The sequence below is a fragment of the Stegodyphus dumicola genome, chromosome 6 (assembly GCF_044657685.1).
Source record: "Stegodyphus dumicola isolate Sdum_Otavi_A_Nest chromosome 6, ASM4465768v1".
Lineage (NCBI taxonomy): Eukaryota > Metazoa > Arthropoda > Arachnida > Araneae > Eresidae > Stegodyphus > Stegodyphus dumicola.
In genome coordinates this window covers 216,364,166-216,383,241 of record NC_140773.1, presented here as the reverse complement: position 1 = coordinate 216,383,241, position 19,076 = coordinate 216,364,166, and the positions used below count along the sequence as shown (strand labels likewise).

General features: G+C 31.0%; 1 protein-coding gene across 3 annotated transcripts in view; it reads left to right on the top strand.

Annotated features, from left to right (window-relative positions):
- Window positions 1–233: 233 nt before the first annotated feature.
- The window catches only part of LOC118202927 (leucine-rich repeat-containing protein 49-like), a 65,254-nt gene continuing 46,411 nt past the window's right edge, over window positions 234–19,076 (top strand). For 2 of the 3 annotated variants that reach the window (XM_035375142.2, XM_035375140.2), the window contains exons 1-3: window positions 234–370; window positions 9,316–9,427; window positions 16,605–16,679. In XM_035375142.2, coding sequence (XP_035231033.1) covers window positions 9,380–9,427; window positions 16,605–16,679 — 123 coding nt within the window. In that variant the 5' untranslated portion in view covers window positions 234–370; window positions 9,316–9,379. The remainder of the gene's footprint in view (window positions 371–9,315; window positions 9,428–16,604; window positions 16,680–19,076) is intronic. The other variant, XM_035375143.2, reaches the window with a different exon arrangement.

Genomic DNA, 19,076 nt, shown 5'->3' with positions numbered 1-19,076 from the left:
TGACAAACAGATGATACTGATGATACCAAGAAAAAATTAAAATCCACAGATATCTATGGTTAAATCATAGAAACTTAATGAAAATGCTTATTATTTTCATAGTTCCCTTGAAAAGAATTTTCGGCATTTTAAGACGTTAAGTAAAAGAAAAAATTTTCTTAATCTTCATTTCCGTTATGTGCCCTAGTGTGCATTTTGAGAACCTTTATTAAAAGAAGTTTTGCAATAGTTAAGTACTCTATGCTATTTACAATATATACAAGTAAAAAAATTTTCATGGAGAATTGAGTGGCATGTGTCAGTTTGTTGAAGTACCGGTGAATTCCTGTAAACGTGATGTGCCTGGGAAGATATAAGCAATAGCCCAGAGGTTCGTTAAGTAATATAAAGTTACGTACATAATTACTTATTAAATGGGGTACATTGCTCAAGTAAAGAAATAATATGAAATGTGCGACTTATAAATGAAAATTTACTATTAGACGAAAAATATATACTTTTGATATTTTCATCCCTTAGTTTTAGGAGATCGTTTCAGATTTATGCCTAAATCTGAACGCTGTTGGAAAACTGTATTTTCACTTTTTGTTGCTTATTAAAAGTTTTTGTTGCATTTATATTTATTAGTATGAACTACGTTTTGACAGTGAGAATTCTCCTCTTAGATGTAAAAATTATTTTACAAAAAATTAAATCGGGTATTAAAACTTAAAAAACCAAAACTGTTACTATAATGCAGTATCTTAAAAAACTTTTTTAATGAGGTAACTGACATATTAATAGGTTGAAACAAAATTTTATACAATATAGTATGTATGTAGCGATATATCCAAATGCTTGAAGGCAGAGCATATTTAAATAGCGCATTTTAATTCTTTTAAGTGGGCTCATATGTGACATGTTAAATGCTCATATGTGATTGTTAAATAATAGTGCAGAATTTTTCTTGTTCATATTTTATCATTTAAGAATAAGATGAAAATAAATACTTTAATTATTAATGTTAATTAAACTTGTTCTGCTTGTTAGATAAAGAATTTCTGTTAAACAGGTGAGCTTTATTGTTTTAATAACAATGCACATTTCTTGCACCATTCAGAGTTGTAATTATTTATTCAAGTATATTTTGTGCAAATATGTCATTGTGAAATAGTATACTTAGGTAAAATCCTAGTATACGGTGCAGCCATGGCGCGATTTTGAAAATTATCGCCAACACCAAAATGACCCGTATAACTACTTATCCTGTATGTCTCGTTTACTGCTCATCATAAAGTCGCCCCTTTGTGCACCGGATACTAGGATTAAACCGTATACTTATTTATGAAATAAGAGAGCAAAATTAAATGGTGGTGCCAAAAAACACTTTATAGATAATTTACTGTCAACTTAATTAGCTGATTATTTTTTTCCATTTAGGCATGCTATATTTTGTTTGTAGTAAAATTTTCGGCTAATCTTTAGAATATGGTAACAGGTAGTTTGGCGACATTTTGGTAAGGCGATAAAGGTTACTAGCTAGGACTTTAGAAATAATCTGAGAAGTACACAGTTCGAATCACAGATTATTTTGTCTCAGAGAAATGAGAGATCATGAGACATGTCATGTGACATTTTCCGGAAAATTCCGATCGTGATTTTAGCTAATAAGCACTTAGAAACAATTTCGCTGCTAAAGTGCAGAATCGCCCACTTATTTGTTTGGCACTTTTTACAAGAGTAAGAAGAATTGGATTTTTGTCAATTTTCTTTGACTTTTTAAGTGAAAATAGGTCGATGTGTACGTAGATAAAGTCAAGAGTGTGCGCAATGCCATTTTTGTGCAATTCTGAGATTTTTTTTTAAGTGAAAATAGGTCGACGTGTACATGGATACCGTGTATGTGCGATTCTTAAAAACGCGGGAAGCGGTTTGCGATTCTGCACTTTCTCCCAATTTCGCACCTAATCTTCGTCATGATTAAGCATTTATGTTCCATAAAAGTTCTAGTATAAACGTAATTCGGCTAGCAGATTGCTGGAAAAAATGTTGAGTTTAAAAAAAAAAAAAATGCCTTTACCTCGTGAATTCGTGAAAACAAAATGGCGTCCAAAACAAAACTAGCAGGTTGCTGTAGCAGGGTTGGTCGCCAAATTTTCGCCAAAAAATCGCCAAGTTACCATAATGTAAAGATTCACCAAATTTTCTGTACAGTAGAAATAAAGGAAAAAGGGCAGAATCGCCCACTGCTTGGTGTATTTTTAAAAATTGCACAAATTGAGTATCTATGTACACGTGACCTATTTTCACTTAAAAAAAAAAATTCCAGAATTGCACAAAAATGGCACTGTGCACTCACTTCCTTGACTTTATATATGTACACATCGACCTATTTTCACTTCAAAAGTAAAAGAAAAAAATCCAATTGTTCTTACCTTTGTAAAAAGCGACAAACAAATCGGTGGGCGATTCTGCACTTTACCCGAAATAAAAGCTCATGCCCTTCCTTACCTGTTGCACATTTTTAATAATTTTTTTTCAGAAATAATTATTTATTGCACTCATTTTATTATTCTGAACTGATTGATATCAATGGCAGCATATTTTTTGTGAAATTAGACATTTTAAGTGACATAAAGTAATTTAAAACTAGTGCGTTTTTTCTTTTACTTGTCTAATTTGTGACTTCCTACACTCAGACACATATGGCATGCATTTATGTTTAAACTATATGGTCGAGATAATTTATATTGCTATTTTATAAGATAATAATTCTATTCGCATAAAATTGCTTATGAATGATTACAGTTTCAAAATTTAATAATTTTCTTGTGTATGATTTAATCTTGAAAGAAGGTAGGCACAATCAAATATTGCAATTCTGTGAAAGAAATAAACTCGAGAAAAAATACTTTTTAAAAAAAATGTGCACATATTTTATTTTGTACAAAGTAGTCGAGCAGTAATTGGTAACATCAAACTTACAAGACTTATCCTGTAATCTGTTGGATGAAGCTTGTAAGATGTGATAACTTGATGAAATCATTTCGGAATGACTCTTTATATGTGAGGCAGATGCTACGCCTAATGAGTCAAATTAAAAGCAACATAGAAGGAAATAAAAATTTGACAGTAACTGTTAACTGTCAAATTTTATTGTGAACTTGTTTTTAAAGTATTTGTAAGATATTTTAGGAAGTTTGAAATGTAAAGACGAAAGGATTGTGAAAAGTGTAAAATTTTCACAGGTAGATATTCATCATACGGTATTGTTAAAGATTTGATTGCATAAAATTTTTATTTTAAGAATTTGCATGGATTAAAATATTAAATGTAAAATTACACTAATGGTTATTGTTTTTGACAACATTCTTTGAATGATACTTATATAGTGCAACCATTTTAGTGCAGTTGGGAAATGTTTTGCAAAAGAAAAATAATGGTGACTTATAATTAAAAAAATTTATTTATTATATATACACATATTGTATTCAAATTTTACATTTTAATTAGCTATTTATCCCAGAAACCTTATAGGAAGGTTTTTAATTTTTTTATCCTGATGAAAATTTTGTGGTTATAAATTTAATAATAGATTTAAAGCAGTTTTCTATTCAGTGAATTTGTGATAAAATAAGTTACGCAAGAATTTTACTGTAGTTTCTTCTATTGCAAGCAGATTCCACAAATGCATATGGCAGCTGCCAACTCTTCTGGTTTATCATTGCATCTCTGGTAGAGCACCAACAATCTTGGTTTTTAATCTTTAGATTTCATTATTTAATCTTTAGACTACCAAGAAAACTTATTTCAGCAGTCGATGAAATTTGAATAGGGTAGATTCCCCACCTTACTGATTTACACTGTAATTTTTCATATAAAATTTTATTTGATCTGAATGTCTTAATTTGCTGTAGACATTTGCAAAACTTTTTATGAAAATATATCAGTATTTAACCAGTTAATATTAGTATTAAATTTTGTTTTATGTCAATACATTGTGTAGTACTTTCTGCATGCCTTCATGGTCTAATGGTTAGCACACTCGGCGGGGATCAAGAGGTCCAAGTGAGAGCATGGCTCATTATTCATGTCTCCTGAATGAAAAATACTTAATGTCTCTGCAGTGGTGCTCTAACTAAAAGGTAGTGGATGAAGATTCTTCACCACCAGATTTGGGGATTGGGTCTCCTAATCCCCAGTCACCCTTTTAAGAAGGAGGAGTATGTATATAAGGTATTTCCCCCCTCCTCAGCATGCCTTCATAGTGTAACAATTAGCACACTTGGCACGTATTCAGGAGGTCCAGGGTTTGAGTACAGGTGATTGCTCCATCTTCAAAAAATCCTTATGACTTTGCAAGTTTATCCAGACATTTAGTAGATACATTTATAGGGTTTTATAATCATATAATTTTTGTAATTATCTTCTCAGAATTTGTATATGGAGTTTTGAGATGAAATCTAGAGTCACTGTCATTGTTCATAAATAAATTTCATCTGAAAACCAGGTTGTTGATGCCATTATTGAGAAACCCGAGTTCTTTACTGATCTGGTATTAGAGCAGCCATGTTAGTAGAAGTTACCAAAGTTTTAAAAGTTGCCAAACTCTAGCAACCATGTGCATAATAGTTCTGTACGTAAACATATCCATTGTAAGTTGTAATTCAAAAACTCACCGAATCTTTTTTTCTTCTGTAAAAAAAACGTCAAACTGCACTAAGGTAGGTGCTCTAGAATGTAAGTACTGCTGATTTTTGCTATGTTGCGTATAACTTCTTTTAAACTTTTTTTTTTTTTTTTTTTACTTTTTTATGTACTAAGAATTATTGGATTATAAGGTCTGCAAAGTAGGGCTTTGAATCTATTCCCTGATTTTTTTTTTCGTTGAGTTTGTTATTTGTCTGCATGAATGAGTCTGTGTATTACCACAAAATTGTAGGATTCTTTTTTTTCTCTTGGTTATTTTATAGTCATATCACATATTCAAAGCATTTTGAAAGATCCACATTTGAGAACAAATTTTCTGCTTTGTCACATAATACAAAACAGCCAATCACCCCTGATCATTTTGAGGTTATTATGTAAAAGGAAAACTAGTACTCAAAAAAAAAAAAAAAAAAAAAAAACGAACAACTTGCAATTTTTTGCAAAAGAAGGAAAATATTGTGCATCTTTCTTTCAGTGGTAAAGCAGGTTAAAAAATTGTCTGGAACAATTGTTTTTCTGAAATAAATAAATAAATAAATAAATAAATAGATATGTGATACCAGCCTTAGGCAAACTTACTGAGATGTTGACTTGCTAATAAGTCAGATGAGTACAGTAGACTTCAGGATTTGTTTCACCAAGTTCGGGAATCTTCTTGTGAATTGAACTTCTCAGTCTTATCAGTTGCTCAATACAGGGTTCGTACAGTGCTTAAGAGTATTTAAAAGTCATTAAGTTTTTTGGAATTGATTTTTGGTCCTTAAAAGTCTTTAATTTTGGCCAAAATCGGCAGAAGGTCCTTAATTTTAATCATTTGAAATTTCTGTCTGTTTTATGACTGCTCTTTTAAGTGTGAATTAACATTTTGGAGGAATATTTTGGGAAGTTCGCTGACAAATATGGTTATCTTTTGAATGGGTTCATGGGTTATAATTTGTTCCTATTTCTAATATAAATGGTGGATACTGGAGTTTCTGAGCAAGAAGTGAAACATGAGCCTGTCGAAATTATTTCATTTTTTCTAATGAAGAGCTCTTAAACAACTTTTTGCTTTTGCGGATGTGAATTCTATTATTAAACGAAATTTTTTCTGCTTTATTAACTTTCTAGTAACATACAGAAACTATATGTGACATCTTCAAATTCAGTGCTTTTTAATGCACTTTATTAACTTGTCTGTTTGATATTTTCCCCTCTTTTGCTGTTTGGAATTAGTTGAGGAATTAATTTAAGTGTACCATATAGTGCCCTGTATCTTGAAGTATTATCATATAGTGCCATATATCATGTAGTATAAATAGTATCACTCTGAGTAATGAACATTTAAGTCATTTATCTAAATTTATAACTTGATTATATAATTCTGTCAGAGGTGCTATACATGGCCTGCCCACTGAATTAGTTCCATGCTTGTTCTGAACTGTAGTGTGACATTACAAACTTAATGTAAACATTTATGGGTACTGACATTTTATCGCAACCACCGTGGTGCACTTTATCAAATTTTATGGAAGAAAAGAGCAATTAATTTTATCGTAAAAAGTTATATGTTATATGCATACATATTATTACATATATATTCTGCATTTCAACTATATAGTTATTCCAAAAGGCAATCAGTAAACCTAGTTACAAATGGGCTTTTATTGTGGTGGAAATTTCATAGCGATTTTCATTGAGAAAGAATTCATAGCATTGTTCCTTTAGTGATTTTATGGCAAAATAATATATTGCTGCGGAAATTTCACTCTTCTTCTTTCTGTTATAGGCAAATCCTACAAGCTTAAATCTTAAAATAGAGTTTAAGACAAAAAATAATCAATTTTTAAGCCATTGGATCTTGGAATGCGATATAAAGAATGCATATGAAACTGAATATTTGTCCTGTGTATCGTTGCGTGATTAATAGTTATGTGTGCAGTTATCAGAGTTTGGTGTATTCTGAAGCTTTGGTGACTGCTACTAAGGTGATTGTAATAATATGTATGTCAAAAGATAATACAGTCAAAAGTCGTTAATCCGGACTCGTCGGGACTTCGGCGATTCCGGATTATCGATTTTTCCGGATTATAGATCATCACTTTAAATCTGGTAGGATGGCATGCAGAAATTACAAAATTAAAAATATGAAACTGTAATTTATGAAATAAAGAACAATTATGATCTAAAGGGTATCAAAATTTACAAAAAGAAAAAGCTTAATATTTATTTGTTTACTTTATTAAACATTTCTTTCAATGTAAGTTGCTTCGTTTCATGTGATAATACTTTCTCTTTAATTCTATTAAACAGACATGATTTCTTGTTTAGTTACAAAGTTCCGCTGTTCAAGTCCTATAATTTGCTGTGTTGAGAATACCGACTAATTTGTCAATCGAAATGTTTTCGTTTTCAATAACCTCTGGGTCACTTTCTTCACTTATCGGAAGCGAATTATTGATTTAAATCATATCAAAGACGCCAATACTACACTTAGTAAGGAATATAAGCCAAATAAAATAAAAACATCTGCCCTGAAGATAAGGATAGTGCTGACAGATCAACTTCCAATCCGCAGCGTGAAATTGATAAACAGATTTCGGATTTCAAAACATACTCTCGCTTTGTAGATACAAATTACATATTAGTAAATATATATCGGAAATTCTATTTGACATAATCGAAAGTTCGAGCTTACTTTTATGAAATTGCTCTAACAGTCTGCAAAAAATAATAAACCGGATCCAATTCGAAAATTAAGGAACAACGCAATCTGCAACATTAACTGTATTAGATAATTTTAGCCTAGCTTATACCTCCATTACACATTAAACGCGCATGCGCACAAACATATTCGCAGCCGTAAAGGTCTTACGCGCACTCTTAAACGCCTGTGCGCATGCGTGGACGCGACGCATGCGCAGAAAGTTTGTAGCTTTGAGGTCCGGATTATGGGTGTCCGAATTAACGACTTTTGACTGTAGCAACCATCACTGTTATTTAATCAACCATCACTGTTATTTCTTATTTCTGAAGTAATAAAATTAGTATAGGTTTGATGTTAAGAGGAAAAAATTTATTTATATGAATTATGCAAAGAGAAGTGACGGAAACCATTTGGTATACAGAAGTGCATGCTCCAATCCCTTTTTTAGTTGTTGATGTTTCGTAATGTTTCTATTATGAGGCATTAACAGAGTTTGTTGGTTGTTACACTTAAAAAGGTTTCTTGCATTAATACTTTAAACTGTATGCTATTGATTTGCTAATGAGATTTTTTGTTGCTATTTTTTCTTTAATGCGTAAAGTTCCTCACTCTTTTTGTCTCAGATGAACATTGAGGAACCTAGTGAACTGTGTAACGATATTTTTAGTGATTATTCACCATATAATGTACACCCAATTATTCACGAAGAAACCTAAACGGTACATGTGCAATGCTATTATCTTTTGAGGTTACTCATTTGAATATTTGTGCTAGTTTTTCGAACAATGCTAAATTGTGCTGACAGTATGCTTGTGGGTTAAATGCCTGAAGGAGTAAATATTTCGGCAAAGAGTGTGGATTGTATTAATTACAGATGTTCAAAAAAGTGCTATTGTAGAGCACTTCCAACCTGAATGAATTCAAGGAATTAGGAATTGGATGTTTTCTCTTTCTGCAGTCATTTGAAGCCGTAATTTTGAAGTGAGTATTGAATGCTGTAGTAAATCGCATTTGCTTTGAGTTGAAATACAGTTGATCTAGTGCTCCTTTTAGTAGTAAATATGGCTCCTGCGAAAAAAAAAAAAAAAAAAAAAAAAAAAAGGTGCTGATTTCAAATGCAAAGCCATTTATTTTGCAAAAGAAAATGGAATTCCTACTGCAGTAAGGATATTTGGTGTTGGTGAAAAATGGATCGGATAATGATTATTTATTTATGGATCAAAATAACAGTGATGGTGAAGATGAAATATAATTTGATGATATGCCTGAAGATATAACGGATGATGAACTCTTCATGTTATCCGATAATGAAAATGTTTAATTTCATAAGGTATATCATTTCTTTTAAATAAGCAGTATTTTAATGCGTGTAAAAATCTAATTTTTTTCTTATTTTTAAGCTATCATTTTTATATCTAGCGTACAACGTGCACCCGTAAATTTTGTTCCTATTTTTTGCATTAAAAGTGTGCTTAATACCCTGGAATGTATGATAATTTAAACTATGATGAAATAGATTAAAAGAACAAACTGATCATGAAAGGGGCTGAAATACTGGACTCAAGCAAATGAGGCTTTTGTATAGTATTAATTACTGTTATGATGTGTGGTATGCTTGGCAAGGCTATAGAGTTGTAGTTTTGTAGCAGGTATGATTTCTGCCAGTTGAATATCCTACCTTCATTGGTATTTCTGTAGTTTTTTCCATGTATAACTTGAATATGAAGAAGTTTTCTTTAAAAGTTCCTTAAGTAAAACATCCCTACCTAAAATACTGATATTCTTTATTGCTGTATTGTAATTATTTCACTAATCTGTTGTTATTTTATTATGCTGGTCTGAACAATTTAATATGTACATTGTTCTTGTTGGACTTGCATCTTAGTATTTTGACAGCAGTTTCAACTAATAATATTAATAATTATAATGAACTTTTATAGCATGAAGAATATGGTTAGTAAAACACGTAGAGTATTGTAATGACAACAGAACTGGAGGACATCGATGCAATCTCGAAAAAATCATGATAAAGCCACAAAATCTCCCAAAGAGGTATTTGTTTTCTAATAATTTAAAAAGAACTTTTCTTATGATTTATTTTTGAATAAATGTTTATAACATAACTGCAGAAGAAATAATTAGTAAAGTTTTATGTTTTTAAAAGTTTAGTAAAGAAAGAGTACAAAACGTGAAGTGTTTTTTTAAAAAAATGTATGTTTGGCTAAGAAAAAAATTCTTAAAAAGTTTTCAAATGTGTTATCTTATTATAAATAAAAATAATGCAGTTATTCTAATTTCTTTTTTCTTTTAAAATTCTAACAGTTGAACATTTTTTCAATGAGTTTTTATAAACAAGTATGCTTTTTAATAAATCATTTTTACAAGAAATCTTTTGAAAAACTGTTTTTAGCATATTTTATTTTGAATACATTATTATATGTGGCTGTCTTACAACTTTTGCCATTTTTCATGCAATGAAAGCATTTTTTGAAATTGATGAAATGTAGAGTGGTATTTTGTATATAGACCATTTGCTAAAATAGATTATAATAGTGGATAACAACTAAACGCCTTGACTCATTGTTGAGTTATTTATTCTGTAACAAAAGAACTATGGCTGATAAGCTTGCAGTTCTGGCAATGGATATATTTCATTTCACTGAATGTAGATAACATTAGTTATGATCAGAAAATTGATTGTAATTTGCTAAATTATTACCCAAATAGAGTAGGGAATCTGAAATTATGGATGAAAAGATGCTAATTCATTCTGCTGTAAAATAATTATACTACTTTTAGTCATTCTTGAATAAATGAAAACTATATACTACAGTACGAAGTCTGAAATATGAATATCCAATGTTCAAAATGATCTAATACTCGAGCCTCTGAACCTATTTTTTAAAAAAATACCCTTATAAAATCTAGAGATGAAGGAAAGCAGGTACGCTTTAAAGGATTTTCCTGCCAACTAATATATTCCTATATATCACTTTTGAACACCCGTGCTGGCTAGGGAATCAGATGGTGACTTAGGACAATACATTGATTGGCATTACCCATGAACACACTTTCTGCCTTTGGGTGGTTGTGGCTGGGGAAGGTAGTATTTTTCTATCTGATCTAAGCTAGGGTTTCTTAAACTTTTTTCAGTTGCAACCCTTTTTATCATTGAGATTTTTTCGTGACTCCCAGGACCCCATAATATTTACAAAAATTTTGTGGGACACCACAAGTATTGCGCAAATCCGACACACGTGCGAGTGAAACTGTCAATTTTTTCACTTGTACTGTAATATGCTGTTGCAGTTTTAGGTCAGTAACTTTAGTTTCTAATTTTAAGACATAGTCAAATGCTCGTGCACACATACACACACACAAAATAAATAAATAATAAATTCGAAAAAGTTGGTGATGGCTTTGAGTTCCAGATTTTAGATCATTCTGGATAATGAACATCCGGATCTTGGACTTTGTACTGTATTATTCATTCTATCAAAATTATAGTTTTAGTGAATGAAGATGTCTCCATCAATCAGCCAATTGATATCGGGAATTCAAATGTATAAGACCAAACTCTACCCCTTAATTGCTCAAAACAGCATTCTTGCTATTGACAGTGAATTACTCATTTATAAATCTCTTCTGCATCTCATGCTTTGCTATGCCTATCCTATCTGGATCTATTCGTGCAAAACTTACTGCAAGGCACTGCAAATTGTGCAGAACAATATTCTACATCAAATTACTTATGCACCGTTATATGTTCAAAATGATAAAATCAATGCAGAATAGAATTTTTTGCTACTTCTCGCCTTCTAACTTGCCAGAAATTTTTATCAAAAACAAAATAGTATAGGTAGTAATGAAATTAAAATTTATAACATATAATATTAATGATCTCATTAATATTAATGTTAAAAGACCTAAATCATTCTTAAAAATCTGGTAACCACATGTAATCTTTTTGTTGTATTGCATTTTTGCTGTAATTTATTATATTTGAACTACTTGGCTGACATCAGTAGATCATACTTGCTCTTCATTAATTTGTGTAATGATCATTTTGCTCTGTCTCCTTTTCTGTACATCAGCAAAACCTGGAACAGTTTTTTATGCAAGCTATTCCTGAAAATATTCATTTGTGATGATTGTTATTGTTACAGCAAATAATTTACAGTTGTAAATTGATAGATGAGGGTAATGCTTCCTGTACTGACACCCCTATGATACACCATTTGATCTCTATGAAGTATAAAGTCTTTTTTATCTGGATTATTCTCAATTTTAAATCTGGCAGGGCAAATCCATCAAAGTTGCCCATTATAGTTCTTCCATTGCTTGTGCATCTCCATATATTCTTCCAAACTTTGAATCACATCAGGGAAGTACTTGGAACCATGCACTGCAAAAAGTATACTTGGCAATTTTACCTGTACTGAGATATTGTCGGTAGTTTCTTGGTACAGTCAAAAGTCGTTAATCCGGACTCGTCGGGACTTTGGCGATTCCGGATTATCGATTTTTCCGGATTATAGATCATTAGTTTAAATCTGGTAAGATGGCATGCAGAAATTACAAAATTAAAAATATGAAACCGTAATTTATGAAATAAAGAACAATTATGATCTAAAGGGTATCAAAATTTACAAAACAAAAAGCTTAATATTTATTTGTTTACTTTATTAAACATTTCTTTCAATGTAAGTTGTTTAAGTTGCTTCATTTCATGTGATAATACTTTCTATTTAATTCTATTAAACAGACATAATTTCTTGTTTAGTTAAAAAGTTCCGCTGTTCAAGTCCTATAATTGCTGTGTCTACCGACTAATTTGTCAATTGAAATATTTTCATTTTCAATAACCTCTGTCACTTTCTTCGCTATCGGAAGCGAATTATAATGATGAGGAATTTGATTTAAATCATATCAAAGATGGAGTACATCGAGATGAAATACTACATTCAGTAAAGAATTATAAGCCAAATAAAATAAAAACATCTACCCTGAAGATAAGGATAGTGCTGACAGATCAACTTCCAATTCATTGTGCGCCGCCGCATTTCTGCCCCCCCCTGCCGCAGAGCAGCGTGAAATTGATAAACAGATTTCGGATTTCAAAACATACTTTCGCTTTGTAGATCTTTTACATATTAGTAAATATATATTGGAAATTCTATTTGACATAATCGAACGTTCAAGCTTACTTTTATAAAATTGCTCTAACAGTCTGCAAAAAATAATAAGCCGGATCCAATTTGAAGATTAAGGAACAACGCAATCTGCAACATTAACTGAATTAGATAATTTTAGCTTCGTTTATACCGTCCGTTATACATTAAACGCGCATGCGTAAACGTATTCTGCGCTTGCGCACACCCATATTCGCTGCCGTAAAGGTCTTACGCGCAGGTCTTACGCGCCGTAAAGGTCTTACGTCAAAGCGACGCATGCGCAGAAAGCTTGTAACTTTGAGGTGCGGATTATAGATCATTCCGGATTATGGGTGTCCGAATTAACGACTTTAGACTTACAGAACTTTATAACTGGGAGCCTGTACAGAATTGTTTTTCATGATAGTAATGAAGTTGCGTTGCTGAAAGTGGCTAATAAAGGGGTGTAGGAAAATTTTGTTACTGAGCTATTAAGTATTTGTATGCAGACATAATATTTCTGAATTAATTATAAAATATGCACTCTGTTGAAAATATATATATCTATGCACCCACAAAACATTGATCCACAACTGTGAAATGTGGCATGTAAATACGGTTTGGTGGGTTGGGTAAATGATTAAACTTCCAGCACCAGTCAGCACCGTGGAGCAATACAATGCACGTCTTAAGTACACAGCTAGTAGAATGTAAAAGGGTAGTTGTCTCGAGTGATGAGCACTTACAACTGAGCTGATGGCTTGAAAACACAACATTGTAAGGAAAGATGCCTTTAATATGTACTCGATGGTGTTATGAACAGTTGTCAGACTTTTTTTTCATATCATTGGGCTGAAAGTTAGTAAAACAACATTGTTGGAACGAGTGCTTCAGCAAAGGCATAGTCAGCTTCTGTAGTAGTTTGGGATGTTCCTGGGCCATCAATGAATGAGATGATCGTGCAGTTAGAAGAGCTGCCATGAAAGCAGCAACAGTTATGCTATCATCAATTCAATGCTTTTTTCCAACTCACAGAGATCTGGAGATATCCAGGGATATGATTCTTAGAAGACTAAATGATGCTGGGGTTAGATCTCGATGTCCATTAAGATTCTTGCCATTGACTGTCCACCATAAGTAATGTTGTCTTTTATGGTACTGCTTTCGCTCAAGTTGGACAATCTCCAGTTGGAGAAATGTAATCTTCAGTGACAGATCGCACTTTTCTCTCGATGCTGATGACTGCCGTATATATGTCTGGAGACGGAAAGGTGAGTGGTCAAATGTACCGTGTGTTACAAAGCAACACACAACCAGGACACAGGGTGTAACAGTCTGGGGAGCAATCAGCTGGGACAGCCATTTACCATTAGTCATGCTGTGAGGTACTCTTGACTGTTTGCAGATACATTGAGACATTTTTCAGCCAGTTGTACTCCTATGGTAGCAGGTCATACAGACTTTGTTTTCCAGCAAGACAATGCTCAGACACACACAGCATGACTTTCCTAACAATATCTTCAATGTGTTAATGTCCTTGAATAGCCTGCCAGGTCCCCAGACCTCTCGCCTATTGAACATGTTTAGAACATATTGGCAGACAAATTCAGCCTTATCCAAATACATCCTAACTTGCTGACATGTTGTTTCATTTGTGGCACATCTATCACAGAAAAACATTTGCAACTTCATAGACTCCATTCCCAAATATCGGCTTGTATAGCTGCCAAGGGTGGCTTTGCTACCTACTGATTTTCACATTCTTTGTATTGCTACTAATAAATAAAACACTTTTTTTGCTCTAGTTTTTGATCATTTGTTTATCTATTTGAATACTATACTATTGCTGAGTTTCAAAGTTGTGGCTTATTTCTTTCTGGGTGCATATATTTTTTTGCAACAGAATGTATTATGTTTTGCTTTTCTTATGAAGGTAACTGAAGCATTACTTGTAAATTTAAGCTTGAATTTCAGTTTGGAAAACATTTTGTTTATTTAGCATATTGATTTAATTTTTTATATAAATTGATCTGTTTTGATGATATTGTTGAATTTTCATTAAAAGTCGCTATTTTTAGTACTTTTTCAATGATCAGCACATTATAGAATTAATTTATATATATGCAAATCAATTCTCTCTGTATGTTCTTATATATATATGTATATATATTAAAATATTTTAAAATTGAATATTTTTGGTTAAAATTTGAAATTTCAGAACTTATTAGATTTTAGTCATCCATATTGTGAATGATAAAAATGATCAGCTACATACTTTTATCAATATTTACATAAAATATCAGGTATATATTTTCTATATTTGTAACTTTTTTGGTATTTCCTAAATACTGACATCTTGACAGGAAAGTGGTAAACTTGTTTGTGACTTTGGAGAGCATTTCCAGACTTGTTGGCAACTAATATTTCATTAAGTTAATGTGTGAAAGGCAACAGCTATTTTCATAATGATAGTGCACTAAGAATTCCAAATGAACAATTCATCAATACAGTCAAAAGTCGTTAATCCAGACTCGTCAGGACTTCGGCGATTCCGGATTATAGATCGTCAGTTTAAATCTCGTAAGATGGCATGCAGAAATTCTAAAATTAAAAATATGAAATCGTAATTTATGAAATAAAGAACAATTATGATCTAAAGGGTATCAAAATTTACAAAAAAAAAGCTTAATATTTATTTGTTTACTTTATTAAACATTTCTTTCAATGTAAGTTGTTTAAGTTGATTCATTTTATGTGATAATACTTTCTCTTTAATTCTATAAACAGACACAATTTCTTGTTCAGTTACAAAGTTCCGCTGTTTAAGTCCCGTTAATTGTTGTGCCGAGAATACCGACTAACTTGTCAATCGAAATTTTTTCATTTCCACTAACCTCTCTGTCACATTCTTCATGTCTTTATCCATTTTTTGCAGCAATTCCACTTTTTGTTTGAGGGACATTGAAACATACTTTCGTTTTGTACGATCCTTTGTGAGCTCCAGAATCGGAAATTCCATTTGGCATAGTCGAAAGTTCAAGTTTACTTTTATAAAATTGCTCTTACAGCCTGCAAAAAATAATAAGCTGGATCCAATTCGAAGATTAAGGAACAACGCAATCATCAACATTAACTGAAATAGATAATTAAATAATTTTAGCTTATACCTTCTGTTATACATTAAATGCGCACGCGTAAACGCCTATGCTCATGTGTGAACGCAGCGCATGCGCAGAAAGTTTTTAGCTTTGAGGTCCAGATTATAGATCATTCCGGATTATGGGTGTCCATATTAACGACTTTTGACTGTAATATTAAAAAAGTAAAAAACATCAGTAATAAAGCACTTTTTCGAGAAATCCTCTCCCTGCCTTTTTTTGCTGTTGTTTTCTGCATGTATACAGTGATCTGCTTGTAATTTGCTTTGCTTTGAGAGTCAGAGAATTACACAGATATGGCACCATACAACTTTGGCATTGCAGACCATCCAAAACAGTTATGTGCTACATGCGTATCTGGGTTGCCACATAAATACTTTTCTGTCACATCATGGGTTTCCACATTTTGGCAATATACTACTTTGCCTTGTGAATATTTTTTCTTGACTTTTTGGTGGGACTGCCGATAATCAGAAAATACCTTTCTTTTTCATTTTTCAGTAAAGATTTTTATTACAGATAATCATTCTACTTTAAATAATATTTTTAATCCTAAGTCTGTGTGCTGTCCTTTGTTTATTAAATAACCAAATAGTTCTAGGTAAACCCACAGAAAAATCAAGTATTGCAAACGTATTTAGCATATTTATGTTTATATCATGCAGTGAAACAGGCTTACTGAATATTTCACATTAACATTTGATGAAGACATAATGCTGAGTGTTTAATTATTGTAGTGCATTATTACTTTTTTATTATTAAGAAAGAAATTTCAACTGTGATTGAAAAGCTAAAAGCATTTGCTTCTGTATATGGTATTTTGAAATACCATCTTATAAAATTTACAAAGAGAAACAAGGAGGATTTTGATTTATGTAATAAAATACATGAAATAGTAATAATAGTTTAAAATTGTAGGCAGATATCCATGTCTTTGGCCTTAGTGTTGTGATATCTGAAGGAAAAGTAATTTCAGCAGAAAAGGCAAAACAGGTACATAATGATTAATTTTGCATCACTATTTCAGAGCATATGAAATAATTTTTGTGTCAAATTTTTGTATAATTTTTGTAAGATAGTCACATTTTTTTGCATATTTTTGTAAAATTTAATTTTTGCTTTTTGCACAGTTTTGTTCGCTTTTGTATTAGTGTAGGAATTTTTTCATTGAGAGTTTTTTGTAAAATTATGATTTTGATTGTTTCATATTATGATGTAAATAAGATAAATATTTCAAATCATATTAAACATTATCTATTTTGTCAATGAAAAAATATAGATTTTTAGTGAATACAAAAGCAGATTTTGAACTATTTTAAAATTTATTTATGCTATTTTTAAGCACATTTAGGTAAATCTATTTCTTTTTAAAAGCTGACAAATTAAGAGTAGGAAAGCTTAATTTTATATTTTCATAGTATGCAACCTAATAAGATATTGTTCTGGATGAGAGATTTAAAAATATTGTTTGAATATGAAAGATGAATACCTGTTGGAAGTAGTTAGCCTCAAAATCATTAGTGGTGTTAACAGTGATGATCTGTAGGGGGTTTGCACGAACAATTTGTTAAATTTCTCTTTAATTTGTGAGCCCATTGTTCTTTTTTTATTTGCTTAAAGCAAATAAATTCTATTTTTAAATTAAAGGGATTTGAAAGATTAACAATTGAAAGCAAGAATAAATTTCACAAATTCTTGCAAGAAACATTATTGAATTCTCTCATGATATCTTTAAAAAATAGATTAACAAAATAAACGAACAACAAAATAAATATAAAATGAAAAATGAAAATGTCGCATAATTAAAAGTAAATTTTAATACTTGTTGTCGAGAAGCATGGGATATGGAAGAAGTACCACACCTATGGCCACAAGGTGATAAAAGGATATAAACAGTTTATTTTCGTATTGCAGTTTGAAATTAAAAAAAAGAAAAAAGAAAGATTTTGTGGGGTTCCCTGAAATGATTTTGACAGGAAAAGTGCATAACAATATGTCTATATTATTAAAAAAGGTAAAGATATTTGGAGAAACATCGCTATTAATAGTGCTGAAGCTGAATGACCTTTCAGCTTGATAAACAGTATTTCCACAATAAGAACATTCTTTGACTATGCTGTATGTTTCATGTTTGAGATTTAATAACACTCTTCTTAGTCAAGAAACCTTTAGAGTTTAATCCTAAACCTTATGAAAGGTTTTTTTTTTTTTTGAAAAATTATCACAAGACCTACTTGAAAATCAGCTGAAGAAAATAATGTATGGCTGTTTGTGGCAGAAACTGTGCAGCATAACTAAATCTACATATTATTTTTACATAATTTCTGCCATATTTTGTAATTTTTTAAATTTTAAAGATTTTTTAATTAATTTTTGTTTATTTATGTGCAAATTTCGTATTTGTAAAAAGTAAATTATTTAACTAAAAAAATAAGAGGAAATGCAGGAATCAGAATTATAAAGGAATACATCATATCATATGTTGATTGATAACTCTTGGGGTTAGAGATTCATAAACTTGTTTGATTTATGATGCCCCATGAAGTTTACTTATGGCAAGGAGAAGAGTGTATTTATATAATGGATTTTTTAAAAAACTTATTCTCTTTTGGGAAGAAATTCTAACAAGGACATGGAGGAACTTTGATATTTCCATGGGTCTTTCAAAAATACTGCTGTTGAGTGGGATCGAAATCAGCCAAAGGATGATTATCATCACAAGCCTAATAAAAAAGAAGTGGAACTCTTCCCAGTATCAGAAAAAATATTGCTTCTGGAGAGTGGTGGGGTAATATTTAAAGTAGAAAAGGAAATGTGCTGCATTAAATTTGTACCTTCATTTTTTATCTGTTTAAGTTTTGTATGTGTGTGTGAGAAAGAGAGAGAGAGAGCGTTAAAAAGTTGAAGGGGACTATTCCTTCACATTTGATTGTGATAATTCATTTTAGACCAAAAAGCATGGAAAGTTTTTTATAGTTATAAGTATGCTACACAATTGCATGCTACCATTTTTTATATAAATATGATGCAACATAAGTATTGGGATAAGTAAGGAACAATTCTAAAAAGAAAAATAAATCTCTTCATTTTCATTGAAACTTTTATAATTTTCAAAATTTTAATATTTTTTCATTTTTATTTATTGGGTAATCTTAATGGAGTTTGTATTTCTTTTAATTAAAATGTAGATGTTGCATAATTATTTTATTGTAACATGTAGATGCAGGAAATGTGATAATGATAACATTTAAATCTTATTCAATGATCATAGCAATGTTTAACCTCTTAACAGTGGCATATATTTCAGAAAAATACACCAAAAATGGAAATTTTGTGACCAAAAATAAATTTTTAATTTTGTTTTTTGTTTTTTATATCAATATAAAAGTT